This window comes from Coregonus clupeaformis, unplaced genomic scaffold (genome assembly GCF_020615455.1).
Source record: "Coregonus clupeaformis isolate EN_2021a unplaced genomic scaffold, ASM2061545v1 scaf0159, whole genome shotgun sequence".
NCBI classification, from domain to species: domain Eukaryota; kingdom Metazoa; phylum Chordata; class Actinopteri; order Salmoniformes; family Salmonidae; genus Coregonus; species Coregonus clupeaformis.
This window is the reverse complement of record NW_025533614.1, coordinates 458,790-477,388: the sequence shown is the minus strand read 5'-3', so window position 1 is coordinate 477,388 and position 18,599 is coordinate 458,790. Positions and strand designations below refer to the sequence as shown.

The 18,599-nt window shown below is 43.1% G+C and overlaps 1 protein-coding gene and 1 pseudogene across 1 annotated transcript in view; both read left to right on the top strand.

Moving 5' to 3' along the window:
• Window positions 1-7,160, top strand: part of LOC121555740 (synaptic vesicle membrane protein VAT-1 homolog-like) — a 36,425-nt gene extending 29,265 nt beyond the window's left edge. The window contains exons 8-9 of the mRNA XM_041869571.2: window positions 2,130-2,213; window positions 5,543-7,160. Of these exons, the coding sequence (XP_041725505.1) occupies window positions 2,130-2,213; window positions 5,543-5,641 (183 nt within the window). The 3' untranslated portion in view covers window positions 5,642-7,160. The remainder of the gene's footprint in view (window positions 1-2,129; window positions 2,214-5,542) is intronic.
• A 7,364-nt stretch (window positions 7,161-14,524) lies between these two features.
• On the top strand, window positions 14,525-16,742 carry LOC121555745 (annotated as a pseudogene).
• The last annotated feature ends 1,857 nt before the right edge of the window (window positions 16,743-18,599 follow it).

Below are 18,599 nucleotides of genomic sequence, written 5' to 3'. Positions count from 1 at the left end.
TTGGAGCACAAAGAAATTTAGGAGCACAATGAAAAATATTTGAGGTAACAAGCTGTTTTCTTTGTAGTAATGGTGCAAGCGCTCAGTGTATCATCCATGGCACTCAGGGCCTGCGGTACAGTGAAGGAATCATTGCAACGATTATCATCTGGGTGATTTTATTCTAAGCGCACTGGTGCTCCTAAATTAAAATTCTAGGTTGCACAGCAAAATATTTAGGTACATATGCAAGTAAAATGGTTGCACTGTAGAGCCCTGTGACTCATGTTTTCCATGGCAGAGTGCATCATGTTGAATTACTGCACTACAGAGCCTTCTAGAGCATCTCCCCGTATTTGACTGCAGGATTGATTCTTGGTACACTCATTTTACTAATTGTGTTCTCAAGTGGGTTTCTGGTAATGCAAACACTACTGCCATTAGAAATTACCAGGGATGAATTAAAGGAAATTAGAGATGTCTATCCATCCCATAGGGGAATGAAACAACCCACAACCAGGGAAAACACAACATGTGCTCAATGGATTTCGGAATCATTGTAGAAATGTTACTACTGATACATTTCCATTTGCTAAAGATATAACAGTAATGTAATGGGTGCCTACTCATGACTCTCAATTGCTTCCTTTCAAAACATTCAAAGACAATTGTTCCATTATACGGATATGACTTGCACAGTGCCTTGAAAGATGCAAAATATATATTTTGAACTGCTCTCTCAATGATGCGTTTTATTGTGCTCGGTTGGCCATGGACTGCTGTAAATGGATTCCTTCTGCAGCAATCACACTGAGCACACATGCAATATCTCTGAGATGCATCAGGGCAGACTGGTCTGAGATATCCCTTCTCTGCTCTACGCAGCAACAGGTGATAGGGGGCACGTTTTATAGTCAGGGCACGGTGTGGTGTGCTTTGAGCACTGAAACATTGAGATTGGTGAAAAGTCACCACATAGAACAAAGAGTATAGAGGCAGAGAAGCAACTTTAAAATGGAGTCTGACAGTAAGGTAAAAATACATGGAAGGATAGCCCTGAAGTGGTCTTCAGTGGCATTGACTTAGAGGAGGTAATCATTATAGGTTATCTCATCATGGTATATGGCATACTGTGAAATGGTGTGGTGTAAAGTATTGAGTGGCAGGGTTGACCTCCCTAGAAGTAGGAGGAATCAGTACACTTGCAGCACTTTTATTTTTTAGGGGGGTGGGGGGCAGTTCCAATCATCTGTAAATGTCATGAGCTCTGACGGAGGGTTTGGATATTTGTGCTTTGTGCACATCCTGGCTGTGTTAAATGTGTGCTGGCTCTGATGACTAACTGAATGATTATACAGTGACCTACACTGATTTATTTGAGAGAAAACCAGTGTGTGCTTCAGAGTCACTGTCTGTCTGGGAAGTGTAGTGTTTGACCTCTCACATCCACCCAGCTGAATGAACAGACAGTAACACTTTAAAACATGACCTTCAGCTTCACACATGTAGCAACTGTTCCACTCAGATAATAACACTCTGATCATTCTAAATGAAAGCGTGTACTGACACTGATCGTATGATTGGTAGAGTTTGGAATCTGAACACCAATTAGTTGTGGTTGTTGGCTGCAATTTGTTGGGCTGTGTATGAAGATTGTACTATGGCTAAACAACACATTTCACTGCACCTATCCGTTTCTTTTAAATGCTCCGTTGTAAGGCAGGCTATTTGCATAATAGCATTCAGTTCTGCAGACAATGTGGACTCTGATTTAAGAATGTGATTTTTAACTGGCTCCTATTATAAGAGTTTGGATGGAAGATGTGGCTAAATGTAGTTTTGAAGTTGTTGTGAAGAGAAATGCAAACCCTTTTCACCCCGATTGGAATGTCTACTCCTCTGTGCACATACTTCACACACTGTCACAATGTTTTTCATGGGCTTGCTGTGTCACCACTGCCACCTAATGTGCAGTGCCTAAAACTGCATGCACTCTATTCAGAACGTCACATACAGCTCCCAAACAAAATCACAAGCTGTATTTTTTGGGATCGAATGTCTAACCTATATGGTATATATTGGTATTACTGACATTGATTTTATGTGACAGTCAGTGTTTGGTCTAATTGGTTATTTTGTTTGAAACCCAGGTAAAAGAAGCCATGCAGAGGATCCACGACAGAGGCAACATAGGAAAGCTAATCCTGGATGTGGAGAAGTCTCCCACTCCTTTGGTAAGTACACAACCCTGACCTTTTTTTCTACAAAAACAAGTTATTGATAAGTGGTCTAAAATTGCACATGCATTCAACAAGTTTGAAAAACCTTGAGGAAAAAGGAAATTATTGAATAGCATCATGACTCACCACAGTGAGCAATTATCCCCAGAGAACTATTGGCCAAAGCAACACATGGTTAGGTTTGAGGTTCCTAGGTAACACTAAGTCTGATAAAAAATGAATATGATATCTTCCAATGACACTGGTTTCTATGGTGACCCGTGAAAGTCAGAGTCCCCATTTGTAGCAGCAAACATAAGAAACAAAAGCAGAGCAGCATTGACAAAATGTTGATTCAATGTTGATACGTTTAAAGTAACTGTCCAGTAAATCCCCATCTCAAACTAATTTTTTTTAAATGCTTGAAATTTGCTTGGCCCTTATGTGATTGGTCCAGCAGCTTTTGCCTTTTTTTCCTCTTCCTCCAGTGGGGCGAAGAATCGTTCTTGAGACTAGGGGAGACACGTGCTCAGGGGTGCACACTCACTGCACACAAGCAAGATAGCTAGCAAGCCAAGCAATCCACAGCTGGTGTTAGCAAAAAGGACAACGCCTATGCAACAACTATCTCGCCAGTCACTTACAGTGGGGAAAAAAAGTATTTAGTCAGCCACCAATTGTGCAAGTTCTCCCACTTAAAAAGATGAGAGAGGCCTGTCATTTTCATCATAGGTACACGTCAACTATGACAGACAAATTGTGGAAAAAAAATCCAGAAAATCACATTGTAGGATTTTTAATGAATTTATTTGCAAATTAGGGTGGAAAATAAGTATTTGGTCACCTACAAACAAGCAAGATTTCTGGCTCTCACAGACCTGTAACTTCTTCTTTAAGAGGCTCCTCTGTCCTCCACTCGTTACCTGTATTAATGGCACCAGTTTGAACTTGTTATCAGTATAAAAGACACCTGTCCACAACCTCAAACAGTCACACTCCAAACTCCACTATGGCCAAGACCAAAGAGCTGTCAAAGGACACCAGAAACAAAATTGTAGACCTGCACCAGGCTGGGAAGACTGAATCTGCAATAGGTAAGCAGCTTGGTTTGAAGAAATCAACTGTGGGAGCAATTATTAGGAAATGGAAGACATACAAGACCACTGATAATCTCCCTCGATCTGTGGCTCCACGCAAGATCTCACCCCGTGGGGTCAAAATGATCACAAGAACGGTGAGCAAAAATCCCAGAACCACACGGGGGGACCTAGTGAATGACCTGCAGAGAGCTTGGACCAAAGTAACAAAGCCTACCATCAGTAACACACTACGCCGCCAGGGACACAAATCCTGCAGTGCCAGACGTGTCCCCCTGCTTAAGCCAGTACATGTCCAGGCCCGTCTGAAGTTTGCTAGAGTGCATTTGGATGATCCAGAAGAGGATTGGGAGAATGTCATATGGTCAGATGAAACCAAAATAGAACTATTTGGTAAAAACTCAACTCGTCGTGTTTGGAGGACAAAGAATGCTGAGTTGCATCCAAAGAACACCATACCTACTGTGAAGCATGGGAGTGGAAACATCATGCTTTGGGGGCTGTTTTTCTGCAAAGGGACCAGGACGACTGATCCGTGTAAAGGAAAGAATGAATGGGGCCATGTATCGTGAGATTTTGAGTGAAAACCTCCTTCCATCAGCAAGGGCATTGAAGATGAAACGTGGCTGGGTCTTTCAGCATGACAATGATCCCAAACACACCGCCCGGGCAACGAAGGAGTGGCTTCGTAAGAAGCATTTCAAGGTCCTGGAGTGGCCTAGCCAGTCTCCAGATCTCAACCCCATAGAAAATCTTTGGAGGGAGTTGAAAGTCTGTGTTGCCCAGTGACAGCCCCAAAACATCACTGCTCTAGAGGAGATCTGCATGGAGGAATGGGCCAAAATACTAGCAACAGTATGTGAAAACCTTGTGAAGACTTACAGAAAACGTTTGATCTGTGTCATTGCCAACAAATTGTATATAACAAAGTTTTGAGAAACTTTTGTTATTGACCAAATACTTATTTTCCACCATAATTTGAAAATAAATTCATTAAGAATCCTACAATGTGATTTTCTGGATTTTATTTTCTCATTTTGTCTGTCATAGTTGACGTGTACCTATGATGAAAATTACAGGCCTCTCTCATCTTTTTAAGTGGTAGAACTTGCACAATTGGTGGCTGACTAAATACTTTTTTCCCCCACTGTATATATATATATATATATATTTTCATAAGCGCAATGTGACTGCAAGAGACAGGTTGGAATGTCTGACTGAAATACGGGACAAATCAACTTTTTTTTCTAAATTAGTGGTGTTTGAATTTGTTAATGAAATACAGGACATAATTGTTTGGTTGTGGGACATGGGAAAAGGGCCAAACTGCAGGACTGTCCCGCACAATCCGGGACATATGGTCTCCCTATGTTTATAAGAGTTGGCCTGCTGGCTGTTTAGAAGCAGTTAGCTAATGTTAGCATGCTAACGTTAGCTATTGATGCTAAATTAGCCAGCTGGCTAACCAACAAGAAAGCAAGTCAAAGCAGGTCCTCCACACAACAATCATCTCACCATTCCCTTCTATTTTAAATCATGTGGTTTGCAGCTAGAAGTTTTAGGTCAAGAGGAAACCTAGTTAGCTGTTGTTGACTGATAAAGGTAGCAGCAGTAGCTAGCTAGCTAGCTTCATGACTACCTAGCTAGCTAACGTTATTTAGGTTGCTAACAACAAAAATATTAGGAATATAATGACAAAGCAAAGGACAGAAACGACTCACACTTGAAATAATCAGTCTGCATTTATTAATTTATTGCTGTTATAGTAAAGTGCCCTAGTAGTTGTATTGTGCGTTTCCAAATCCTGAATCCATCCATACTATTTGACTTAGTGCAGCCGGGCTCGGGCAGTCTGCCCCAGTACCTCCACGTGGGAGCTAATTTGAATATCCAAGTGTATGCAAGTCTAATTGGCTGAGCTGTCAAATCATTTTTGATTTTTTTTCTGTATACGCCCAAACCACTCTGTTGTTTCCTAACGGGCTAAGCAGGGACACAGAGAAAATCTGCTTTTTAACATCTTTAATTATAATGTTGTATTATTAATCTATTTAATACATATTGTAATTCATTGTAGGTAATATTTCATAAGAAATCTGGAACACTGGACAGATACTTTAATATCTGAATCCTTTGTTCCTCATCTTTGGATGTTTTCTTATAGATACAGTTTGTACAGTACATGTTGTGTATTGGTACTCTATTCTGTATTTGGAGAAATTACAATGTGTTCTGTATTCTCTGTAGATGGCCAGTGACAGCACAGAGACCAGTGAGGCTGGTGAGGAGGAGGAGGAGCATGAAGGGGACAATGACAACAAGGAGCGCATGCCCTTCATCCAGTAGACCCAGGCACGGCACCACAACTGGCCTGGACACCTCAATGGAAGGAGGTGGAGCGGGGGATTAGTCCCATAACAGACTACTCCACAACCAGAACTACGCACCGTGAACTCAAACCGTTGTACAGTATGTGAGTGTATGTTTGTGTGCATGTGTGTGTGGGTCTGTTGTCTTTGTGTCTTTTGTTATGTAAGATGTTTGAAAGACATATGAAAACTCATAAGACACTGGTTGTCAAAGTTGCCAATCAACTAAAGTGCCATTCACTATCCAGTATTATGATGAGCATTGTGTTGCTGACCAAATTATGTTAAGAGATGCTTAGACCTATCTGCAGCCTCATCGTTGTTCATTGTCTTCTATGGCAACCTTAACAAGGGAGCAAAGTAGGAACGGAGTGAATAAGTGGTTGATTGAGTGGCTTTTAGGGAAAATAAGAGATTGAGTGTGAAAGAGAACAGTAAGTGAGTGAGAGTGAACCAGCACATAAGTGATATTGACCATGCTTGTACTCATGTTTTGGTGGTTGAAAGAAGAGGAAAACAAGGAGGGTGAGTGTTAAAGTAAACGTCTCCTCTAAGCTATTTTCCACTTTCTCTTTTACCACTATTATGATAACTCAGAAGTGAGATTCATTTCAGCTGCTTTGTGAGCACTAGTCACTCTGATCACCACATTACCACTGAATACACAGCAAACCCAGAGCAGATTGGCCTTGGGCTATTTACCTCCACCTGCTGCAGTGAGTCTATCAAAATCACTATCTGAGATCGTTTCTCACCCTCCTCCCTCAGGTTATCTTCAGCAGTGTGTGAGCTAGGAGAGCGTATTAGGAAATGCCACTGTAAATGCCTGCTACCATGTTTACCGTCACATTAGGGATCCAACCTTCTGCGGTGTTGTTATGGGATCACTAGTGCCTTTGAGCTAGAAGTCTGCAGCAGTCTTGTAGAAGATTTCAGTATTTGAATTGTACCCATTCCACAGACACTGGATTTCATGGTGGTTCAGCCAAATGCCAGGCAGCATTCTGAGTGTGTGTTTCCTACATTTCTGCAACTAATGAAAATAAGAAAGATAACGTCAGCTTTTGGCGTCATCCATAGTCCACATTTCAGACAAACAATGCAGAGAGAAATGGCGTGGTAGTCAGGTGATGATGATGCTGATTAACCACACCCGTTTCTGTTTAGTCTGTGTTCTTTATGCATGTGTGTAAGAAGTTGTGTTATGTTTACCTGCTGGTGCCTGTGTATAGTGTACAATGCCTCCCAAACAGAGTGCCACAGAGAGGGAGGACTAAAGACACATTCACTTACAGATGAGCTGATGGGTCATCAAAAATGGAAGTACTATTGCTGTGGATACCACAGGACAGGAGTTATTCATATCAGGTGTTAACATCTCATGTGAGATGGAGTATGACAACTATATTGTGCTACTAGTATTATCCATATGGAAAGTGTGAAATCGTCCATCGTACAAAGCTACAGTGGGGAAAAAAAGTATTTAGTCAGCCACCAATTGTGCAAGTTCTCCCACTTAAAAAGATGAGAGAGGCCTGTCATTTTCATCATAGGTACACGTCAACTATGACAGACAAATTGAGAGAAAAAAATTCCAGAAAATTACATTGTAGGATTTTTTATGAATTTATTTGCAAATTATGGTGGAAAATAAGTATTTGGTCACCTACAAACAAGCAAGATTTCTGGCTCTCACAGAATTGTAACTTCTTCTTTAAGAGGCTCCTCTGTCCTCCACTCGTTGCCTGTATTAATGGCACCTGTTTGAACTTGTTATCAGTATAAAAGACACCTGTCCACAACCTCAAACAGTCACACTCCAAACTCCACTATGGCCAAGACCAAAAAGCTGTCAAAGGACACGAGAAACAAAATTGTAGACCTGCACCAGGCTGGGAAGATTGAATCTGCAATAGGTAAGCAGCTTGGTTTGAAGAAATCAACTGTGGGAGCAATTATTAGGAAATGGAAGACATACAAGACCACTGATAATCTCCCTCAATCTGGGGCGCCACACAAGATCTCACCCTGTGGGGTCAAAATGATCACAAGAACGGTGAGCAAAAATCCCAGAACCACACGGGGGGACCTAGTGAATGACCTGCAGAGAGCTGGGACCAAAGTAACAAAGCCTACCATCAGTAACACACTACGCAGTGCCAGACGTGTCCCCCTGCTTAAACCAGTACATGTCCAGGCCCGTCTGAAGTTTGCTAGAGTGCATTTGGATGATCCAGAAGAGGATTGGGAGAATGTCATATGGTCAGATGAAACCAAAATATAACTTTTTGGTAAAAACTCAACTCGTCGTGTTTGGAGGACAAAGAATGCTGAGTTGCATCCAAAGAACACCATACCTACTGTGAAGCATGGGGGTGGAAACATCATGCTTTGGGGCTGTTTTTCTGCATAGGGACCAGGACGACTGATCCGTGTAAAGGAAAGAATTAATGGGGCCATGTATCGTGAGATTTTGAGTGAAAACCTCCTTCCATCAGCAAGGGCATTGAACATGAAACGTGGCTGGGTCTTTCAGCATGACAATGATCCCAAACACACCGCCCGGGCAACGAAGGAGTGGCTTCGTAAGAAGCATTTCAAGGTCCTGGAGTGGCCTAGCCAGTCTCCAGATCTCAACCCCATAGACAATCTTTGGAGGGAGTTGAAAGTCCGTGTTGCCCAGCGACAGCCCCAAAACATCACTGCTCTAGAGGAGATCTGCATGGAGGAATGGGCCAAAATACCAGCAACAGTGTGTGAAAACCTTGTGAAGACTTACAGAAAACGTTTGACCTGTGTCATTGCCAACAAAGGGTATATAACAAAGTATTGAGAAACTTTTGTTTTTGACCAAATACTTATTTTCCACCATAATTTGCAAATAAATTCATAAAAAATCCTACAATGTGATTTTCTGGATTTATTTTTCTCATTTTGTCTGTCATAGTTGACGTGTACCTATGATGAAAATTACAGGCCTCTCTCATCTTTTTTAGTGGGAGAACTTGCACAATTGGTGGCTGACTAAATACTTTTTTTCCCCACTGTATTTATTCATAAAAAATATGAAACTACCATTGATGTAAGGAGATGAAAGCTATTGAGTTGCCTTGTTATTAACAGTAATACTAGCTAAGGCAGATGTGTTTCATATAACTGCAAGCTTAGATATTACCTTCAGGAGTATTCCCAAACCAAAAGTAAATGTACAGACACAATATAAAACAGCATACAATGTCTTGTAACTTTGCAAGTGAATAGAAAATATGATACATTTTTGGATGTACCCTACTGTCTGTATGGGAAGAAAGGGCCCAGTTATTACATGGCTGTAGTAGTGATTGGAAAGTAGCCAGCTGTGCTTCTCCAAACGAACCACCCACTGGTGAAGCAATCCAGTTTCACACATTTCATTGATCTTTCATTTGCCACTCACAACATTCCTATGATCTTTAATTAATTAGCTAAGTCACATTAACTGTCACAACATTTGATTGAAATATTTTATTAGCTACATCATAACATTGCACCTATTTCCTTTCATGATAGACTTGACAATGATACTGGAAATCAAGTATATTAATGAAGGTGGACAGTACATCTAAATGTGAATGTCTCTTTGGGTTTTCCTGTTAGTCTAGGTCTAGAGAGTCTAGAGTAACTTGCAGTGTGTATGTGTGTGTTTCCATGAGAGATCATTATGATGGATAGTCAACTTGCCTTAAAAGTAAAAAAATATAAACTATCTAGGTGTGTTTAGTACTGTAGCTGGAGCCTGATTACAGACTTATATGAAGATATTGTTTACCTGTATTTGTTGGTATTAGTGTTTTTGTTATGTTGTACTGTACGTAGTCTAGTTCTGTTTACATGAATAAATGTATCTGCAGAGCATTCTGGGAAGGCTGTGTGTTTTTCTTGGCCTGTGCCATTTTCAGGTTTTCTCCACAAGCCACCCTGTGAAAGACTCCCTATAATATTACACTCTCTCATAGGCTGGGGTATTTCTCCTAGAATGTACAGTATGAAAAAGTATTTACTTTAAGTAGCGCTGCCATTTGATATCTCATCTACTATTTCTTATGTTCTTATCTTATTAGGTCATAAGGATTCAACATGAATTACTGATTTGCATCTCTCCCAATCACCTTGAGTCTTGACATTCTCTTATCATCCCTTTTCCATTTATAGCAGGGGGGTATGTAACACCTTTATTATGCAATATAAATTAGGTTGGTCCTTTGCTATTTACTGACAGGCGGGTGGCCTTTCACAATGCCACCACTACAATTTCCTATAAATCAAATACAACTGTGATAACAAATGCTTGACCTTTAATCAAGTTCCTATCCCCCACAATAACGTAACTCAAATGGGTGACCTTTTTTCCTTCTGACAATGTGCTATTTATAGCCACTATCAGATAAGTCTGCAGCATGTATCTCTCCGACTGGCATAAACATAATTTATGCAGAAGGTCTTTTACTTTCTTATGCTGCTATGCTGTAATCTATTTGAAATATGGATTGCATCCTTTTAGCATTGTGTAGCTAAACCACTTTAACTACACTACCAGTCAAAAGTTTGGACACACCTACTCATTCAAGGGTTTTTCTTTATCCAAATATATTTTATATTTGAGATTCTTCAAATAGCCACCCTTTGCCTTTATGATAGCTTTGCACACTCATGGCATTCTCTCAATCACCTTCATGAAGTAGTCACCTGTAATGCATTTCAACTAACAGGTGCCTTCTTAAAAGTTAATTTGTGGAATTTCTTTCCTTCTTAATGCATTTGAGCCAATCAGTTGTGTTGTGACAAGGTATACAGAAGATAGCCCTATTTGGTAAAAGACCAAGTACAAATTATGGCAAGAACAGCTCAAATAAGCAAAGAGAAACGACAGTCCATCATTACTTTAAAACATGAATGTCAGTCAAGAGCTTTGAAAGTTTCTTCAAGTGCAGTCACAAAAACCATAAAGCGCTATGATGAAACTGCTCTGATGAGGACCGCCACAGGAATGGAAGACCCAGAGTCACCTCTGCTGCAGAGGATAAGTTCATTAAAGTTGCCAGCCTCAGAAATCACAGCCCAAATAAATGCTTCACAGAGTTCAAGTAACAGACACATCTCAACATCAACGGTTCAGAGGAGACTGTGTAAATCTGGCCTTCAAATTTGAGATTTTTGGTTCAAACTGCCGTGTCTTTGTGAGACGCGGTGTGGGTGAACGGATGATCTCCTTATGTGTAGTTCCCACCGTAAAACATGGAGGAGGAGGTGTTATGGTGGGGGGTTGCTTTGCTGGTGACACTGTCTGTGATTTATTTAGAATTCAAGGCACACTTAACCAGCAAGGCTACCACAGCCTTCTGCAGCGATACGCCATCTGTCACGTCCTGGCTCTGGGGACACTGTTATGTTGAGCCAGGGTGTGTAGATCTATGTTCCCTATTTCTATGTTGGCCTGAGTGACTCCCAATCAGAGGCAACGAGTGTCAGTTGTTTGCTGGTTGTCTCTGATTGGGAGCCATATTTAAACTGTCGGTTTTTCCTTTGGTTTTGTGGGTTCTTGTTTCAAGTTGGTTTAGTTTGACCGTGAACTGTCACGTTACCGTCTTTGTTGTTTTGATCGTGTTTTCGCTCAATAAAGAGTATGTTTGCCTGCAACGCTGCGCCTTGGTCCTCATCTGTTCCTGACGATCGTGACAGAAGAACCCACCAAAACTGGACCAAGCAGCGTGAAGAGGAGAGAGGAAGGACCTGGGATCAGTGGAGTAGGAGTTTCGACTGGGCCCCGCTAAGTGAAGAGAAGAGAGGCTGGTCTATGGAGCAATGGATTAAGAGTCTCGACTGGGCCAAGCCAAGTGAAGAGCAGAGAGGTTGGACTTTGAAGCAGTGGAGTGAGAGTCTGGCGAGAACTAGGGAGGCCTGGTCCACGGGGAGGAGAGAACCCCAGAAAATTTTTTAGGGGGCTCACGACGTGGACGACGGGGCAGCAGGAGGCCGCGATGGAGGCGGTCCAGCGGGTGTGCAGAGGAGGCCGCCAGGTTAAGGGGGCCACTGGTCACAGAGGAGAGGGAAAGTGTGGAGGCACGGCGAGAGGTACTGGGGTGTGTTACCAGTCCGGTCCGGCCCGTTCCTGATCCCTGCGTAGGGCCAGTGGTGTGTGTCCCCAGTACGGTCCGGCCTGTTCCTGTTCCTCGCATCGAGCCTGTGATGCGTGTCGTCAGCCCGGCCCGGCCTGTTCCTGCTCCCCACACCGAGCCTATGGTGTGTGTCGCCAGCCCGGTCCGGCCTGTTCCTGCTCTCCGCACCAAACCTGTGGTGCGCGTCGCCAGCCCGGTCCGGCCTGTTCCTGCTCCCCGCACCAAGTCTGTGGTGCGTTTCATCAGCCCTGTCCGGCCCGTTCCTGCTCTCCGCACCAAACCTGTGGTGCGCGTCGCCAGCCCGGTCCGGCCTGTTCCTGCTCCCCGCACCAAGTCTGTGGTGCGTTTCGTCAGCCCTGTCCGGCCCGTTCCTGCTCTCCGCACCAAGTCTGTGGTGCGCGTCGCCAGCCCGGCCCGGCCTGTTCCTGCTCCCCGCACCAAGCCAATGGTGCGCGTCGCCAGCCCGGCCCGGCCTGTTCCTGCTCCCCGCACCAAGCCAGCGGTGCGTATCGTCAGCCCGGCCCGGCCAGTTGCTACTCCACGCACCAAGCCAGGGGTGCGCATCGTCAGCCCGGTCCGGTCCATTCCTGCTCCACGCACCAAGCCAGGGGTGTGTATCGTCAGCCCGGTCCGGCCAGTTGCTACTCCACGCACCAAGCCAGGGGTGCGCATCGTCAGCCCGGTCCGGTCCGTTCCTGTTCCACGCACCAAGCCAGGGGTGCGTGTCGTCAGTCCGGCTCCGGCCAGCGGGGCCAGACCGGACCAGGGGTACTTTGGGGGGTTGGAGAGGAAGTGGGGATCGGGCCCAGAGCCGGATCCGCCGCCTAGGCGGAGTGCCCACCCGGTCCCTCCCCTGTGGTATGTAGTTGGCTCGGTCGGAGTCCGCGCCTTTAGGGGGGGGTACTGTCACGCCCTGGCTCTGGGGACACTGTTATGTTGAGCCAGGGTGTGTAGATCTATGTTCCCTATTTCTATGTTGGCCTGAGTGACTCCCAATCAGAGGCAACGAGTGTCAGCTGTTTGCTGGTTGTCTCTGATTGGGAGCCATATTTAAACTGTCGGTTTTTCCTTTGGTTTTGTGGGTTCTTGTTTCAAGTTGGTTTAGTTTGACCGTGAACTGTCACGTTACCGTCTTTGTTGTTTTGATCGTGTTTTCGCTCAATAAAGAGTATGTTTGCCTGCAACGCTGCGCCTTGGTCCTCATCTGTTCCTGACGATCGTGACACCATCCCATCTGGTTTGGGCTTAGTGGGACTATCATTTGTTTTTCAACAGGACAATGACCCAACACACCTCCAGGCTGTGTAAGGGCTATTTTACCAAGAAGGAGAGTGATGGAGTGCTACATCAGATTACCTGGCCTCCACAATCCCCCGACCTCAACCCAATTGAGATGGTTTGGGATGAGTCGGACGGCAGAGTGAAGGAAAAGCAGCCAACAAGTGTTCAGCATGTGCGGGAACTCCTTCAAGACTGTTGGAAAAGCATTCCAGGTGAAGCTGGTTGAGAGAATGCCAAGAGTGTGCAAAGCTGTCATCAAGGCAAAGGGTGGCTATTTGAAGAATCTCAAATATAAAATATATTTGGATTTGTTGAACACTTTTTTGCCTACTACATGATTCCATATGTGTTATTTCATAGTTTTGATGTCTTCACTATTATTCTACAATGTTAAAATAGTTTTTTTAAAATAAAGAAAACCCTTGAATGAGTAGGTGTGCCCAAACTTTTTACTGATACTGTATGTGGTCATATTGCACCTCTCAACGGCCCTAGACTATTATCTAGATGAGACCAGCGTTCTAGAGTGTTGTTATGACATAGTGAGTACTTTTCAATGTTGCTCTTCAGGTTTTGGGAATGAATTCATGCAAATGGTTTCACACAGACATTATATTTACTGTACCATTACATCTAATCAAATTTGAAAGGTATCCCTTAATGTATTTGTAAGTGAGGCCACGTGCCTCTGAGACGCCCATTGGGCATCCTGGTTCTCTCAATCAGACAGCAGAGTTTTTCTTAACACTGCACCCCTCTTCCATCTGATCTGTCTACTCGACAACATCCAACACTAAAAATAAAGTCTGCTGCACCAGTGCAGGGAGCTGGACTTCCTCAGCTCTAATAAGCTCCCTGTTTTCCATGGTTACACAACAGAATCTCTGTATTTCCCTCACATTTGAATGAGATATAATTAGAGTTGACAAGCAAGATGTCATCATCCTCATAATGTTTTGATGCATTGGGAGAGCTATCTATGCATTTGTTCATACAAATCATTTTGCTGACATGGCATATAAAATAACAAATCTCCTCTTAGCCATCTATTTCAGGATTAATTTACCATGGGTCAAATGTATCTATGCACAGAGGAGTGATGGAAGGTCAGATACAGAAGCTGTCAGATTTGCTCATACAGAACATTCTGTGCAGTGTTGCAGTCAATGAATTTACGGCTTGTTTGTGAAATGGATGTGAAAAACGCTAAATGAATTGCGCCTTGTCCCAAGTAAATATTTATGAATGGGCAGAAACAGGGGCATCATTGTTGTCACTCCACCCATGGTATTTGAGTTCCCCCTGACGTTTGAAAAAACCCAAAGTTACATAGTGTCAGCCAATGAGAGGTGAATCCCTGCAGGAGCAAACAGTGGGCCTGTATATAGTGAACTGCCCACAGTGCTTTGGGCTCCTGTGTCAGTGTTAAAAGGTGTGCCCCTTTCTTTTGTCGAGAATTTAGTGCAGACATGTCGCGTCTGGTTCTCCCCATCTTTTTGGTTCTCTCTCTCACCTTGCTCCACCAGGGATATAGCCGTCCATCTCGTACCAGGAAAGCAGTGCCAGCCAAACAGAGAGGTAAAACTCACCACACACACTAAACTAAACGTCAGTGGCTCTACTATGTTTTTCTGTACATTTTCTCTCTGACATGCCTGCCTGCTTGTCTGTGTTTCTATGGAGATGCAGATGCAGATGAGGATGATGTAAAGTCACAGCTGGAGAAGCTGTGGCAGGAGGTGAACTCCCTGAAGGAGATCTCGGCTCTGCAGACAGGTATGCTGAGGTGGCTGCTCTGTGCACTCATACTGAGCTCTGCTTTATGGCCAGGAACGATTCAAAGAGGGAATGCCTCTCATGGGGGAAACAATGCAGATTTAGCAGTTACTGTATGTTTCTTATGGGTTAGGCAGGTGTCTACTGTATGTACCTTTGGTACATGCACTCTTAGAAAAAAAAAGTGCTATCTGGAACATAAAAGGGTTATTCGGCTGTCCCCATAGGAAAACCCTTTGGAGAACCCTTTTAGGTTCCAGGTAGAACCCTTTTGGTTCCAGGTAGAACCCTTTTGGGTTCCATGTAGAACCCTTTTCACAGAGTGTTCTACATGGAACCCAAAAGGGTTCTACCTGGAATCAAATAGGGTTCTCCTATGGAGACAGTCGAAGAACCCAGTTGGAACCTTTTTTTCCATAATAGTGTGGAATTTATGCAGAGAAATTATGATTTTATATTTCTTATGGTAATTCACACTAACCCCAAACATCAGGGGTTAGCATACACTTTGGTGTATGTAGCTCAGCTGGTAGAGCACGGCGTTTGTAACGCCAAGGTAGTGGGTTCGATCCCCGGGACCACCCATACACAAAAAAAATGTATGCACGCATGACTGTAAGTCGCTTTGGATAAAAGCGTTTGCTAAATGGCATATTATTATTATTATTACTTTCATTTGCCATTTACTAATATGCTCAGTCACCAGTAGAGGGCAGGAGTACTCTTACCTAAAACCTCATGCCTTGCAGCAGCAATAATGATGTTGAGAGAGCACTGAGTCATGTGCTGGGGAAGATAACGCAAATGAATGTCTTCATAAATGCCTTGGAGTGCATTGTGTAATGTATGATGATGGATATAAAAGTATTATGATGAGACAGGTTCTTTATACAGGGAGGGTGGAAGAACATAGTGTTACAGTCTCATACAGTATGCCTCTGTCTGGGTTCCCTCCCACTGAAAGGGCTTATGTCTTATTTTGGGAACTTGGTTTAGGAAACATGGATAGAGATGAAAATCTTTGCTTGGTCCTACTAGTCCTCATTATGTCTGATTGAAATTCTATAGATTATAAAATATCAGTGAGACAGTGGTCCTCTGTAGCTCAGCTGGTAGAGCACGGCGCTTGTAACGCCAAGGTAGTGTGTTCGATCCCCGGGACCACCCATTCACAAAAAAATTATGTACACATGACTGTAAGTTGCTTTGGATAAAAGCGTCTGCTAAATGGCATATTATAATATACACCAATATGTCATGGAAATACTTATTTTGTATATATTGCAAATTCTTCAGTAATATTTGAGCATGGTAGGAAGGGAATTTGCCTGAGGAAGTTTGAAGGAGATAAATGCACTAAACTGCTTCCCTATGCTTCCAGTTTGTCTCCGTGGCATCAAAGCTCACAGGAAGTGTTACCTGACCATCGAGGAACCCAAGCACTACCATGAGGCCAACGAACACTGCATCGCATGGGGTGGAACCCCTTGCCACTCCACGTGACCTCAATGAAAACAATGACCTGAGGGACTATGCCAAGAGGAGTGCGCCAGGTACCAAGGAGTTCTGGATCGGTGTGACAGACATTGTGAAGGAGGGCCAGTACGTAGACGTCAACAGCATGCCCATCAGCTACTTCAACTGGGACAAGACCAAGAAGCAGCCAACAGGGACCAAGAGGGAGAGCTGTGTTGTGCTCTCACTGGCTGCACAGGGAAAGTGGCATGATGAGGTCTGCCTTGGCAAGAAAAAGTACATTTGTGAATACCCCATTCCCTAACTTGTGTACCACCATGCAAACCAGATGGTTGTTGACAACCTGATGATCATTTATGCTGGTCATTAAAAATTACATATGAAATGGTACCACACTGGTTTGTGAGTCTCTCTTTCACCTTCACTGAGTCGTCTGTATTATAATGCTAATCAAAATGTCCAATTTACTTTAATTTATGAGTTGGTGACTTTGTAGAGAAGTTGAAATTCTAGGTAAACAATTAACAATTCCCTTCTGTACTCCGACTTGCAATAATGATTGTTAATGTGTTCATTGTTTATTTGTTATTTTAAAATAATGAGTGGATAGGGCACACTGCTATGCCTACCCAAAATATGCCACGCAATGATTGGTACAGCACTAGCTCTTAAAATATTATATTCCAATCTGTGATGTTGGCCATAACAGACAGACAGCTACATCCAAACATATATCTATACATACATACATAGGCCTACAGACATACAGGTAACTGCCAAAATAAAGGAAGCACCAACATAAGACATAAATTGTCTTAATAGGGCGTTGCGCAACCACGAGCCAGGACAGTTTCAATGCACCTTGGCATAGATTCCACAAGTATAAGCATTTTCCACCACCATCAACAAAACACCAAATTATGGAATTTCCCGTGGAAGAGTGGTGTTGCATCCCATTGGAGGGATGCAACACCACTCTTCCACGGGAATCTTCCACGGGAAATTCCATAATTTGGTGTTTTGTTGATGGTGCCGCTCCAGAAACTCCCATAAGTGTTCAATTGGGTTGAGATCTTGGCCTGCCCAGCATTTGTATACATAACCCTACGCATGATGGGGTGTTAATTGCTTAATTAACTCAGGAACCACATCTGTCTGGAAGCACCTGCTTTCAATATATTTTGTATCCCTCATTTACTCGTGTTTCCTTTATTTTTGGCAGGTACCTATGGAACGCCGTTTGGGTCTTTGCGTGTCAAAAAAGATACACGTCAAATAACTATTTGAAGTATCAAATAACACTATTTGACGCGTCAAATAAGCTTTTAATTTGACACGTCAAATAATAAAATTATATTATAGAATGTTGTGTGTGCTGAATTTGCATGTGCACCGAATGGGAAAACGTCTGTGTGAGCATTTGAAATAAGAGCAGGATCAAACGAGCAGGATCAAAAATGTTTGCAAATATCTTTGATACAGATGTTATTAGCAACTTCTGGGGTAACTAGCTAGCTTTAGCTTGGTAACGTTACCTAGCTAGAACCAATGCAACTAACTTTCGCCTGAAAACAATGATCAATAGAAACTGCAGTCATTTTCAATATTCTTAGCAATGATTTAGGAATCCATGTGAGTGAGTTAGCTAGGTAGCCACTTGAACTTGAAATTGAATTCTAACGTTATAAGCAGCCAGTAAACTTAATCTGGCTGGTGAGGCTTGACCGGACTTGGTAATGTGTTGAGAAAATAGCCACAATAAGGATTAGCCACAATAGTGGAATTTGCGGGTTGCCTTCAAAATAAAAGTTCCTCTTTGAAAGTGACGCAGAAGGTTACAATTGGTGAAATCATGCAATATTTAGACTAGATAATGTTAAACAAGGTTGGAATGTGGAGCAATGAAATGTGGTGTCAGTCTACTCGGTGACACCCACAGAACACAACTGTGAAGGTTTTATGCAAATATTAGCGTTGTAGCTCTTATCGCGGGACTGTGACTGTGAAATCACGTCGCCAGTCAGCCTATTGTGTGTATTGACATTCATATTGCACTGTACAGCCTTACCTAAGGATTGGGGATCAATTAAATGGGGTGTCAGTCTACTCAGTACCAAGAGCTTTTTCCCCAACGTCCTCCTCAGAGTTATCAGACTCCAAAACATAGTTTTTCCTCTGGAATAGTGTTCAATACACATAGTAGGGTGATTCACAGTGGTTTCAGAGTCCCGCAATAAGAGCTACGAC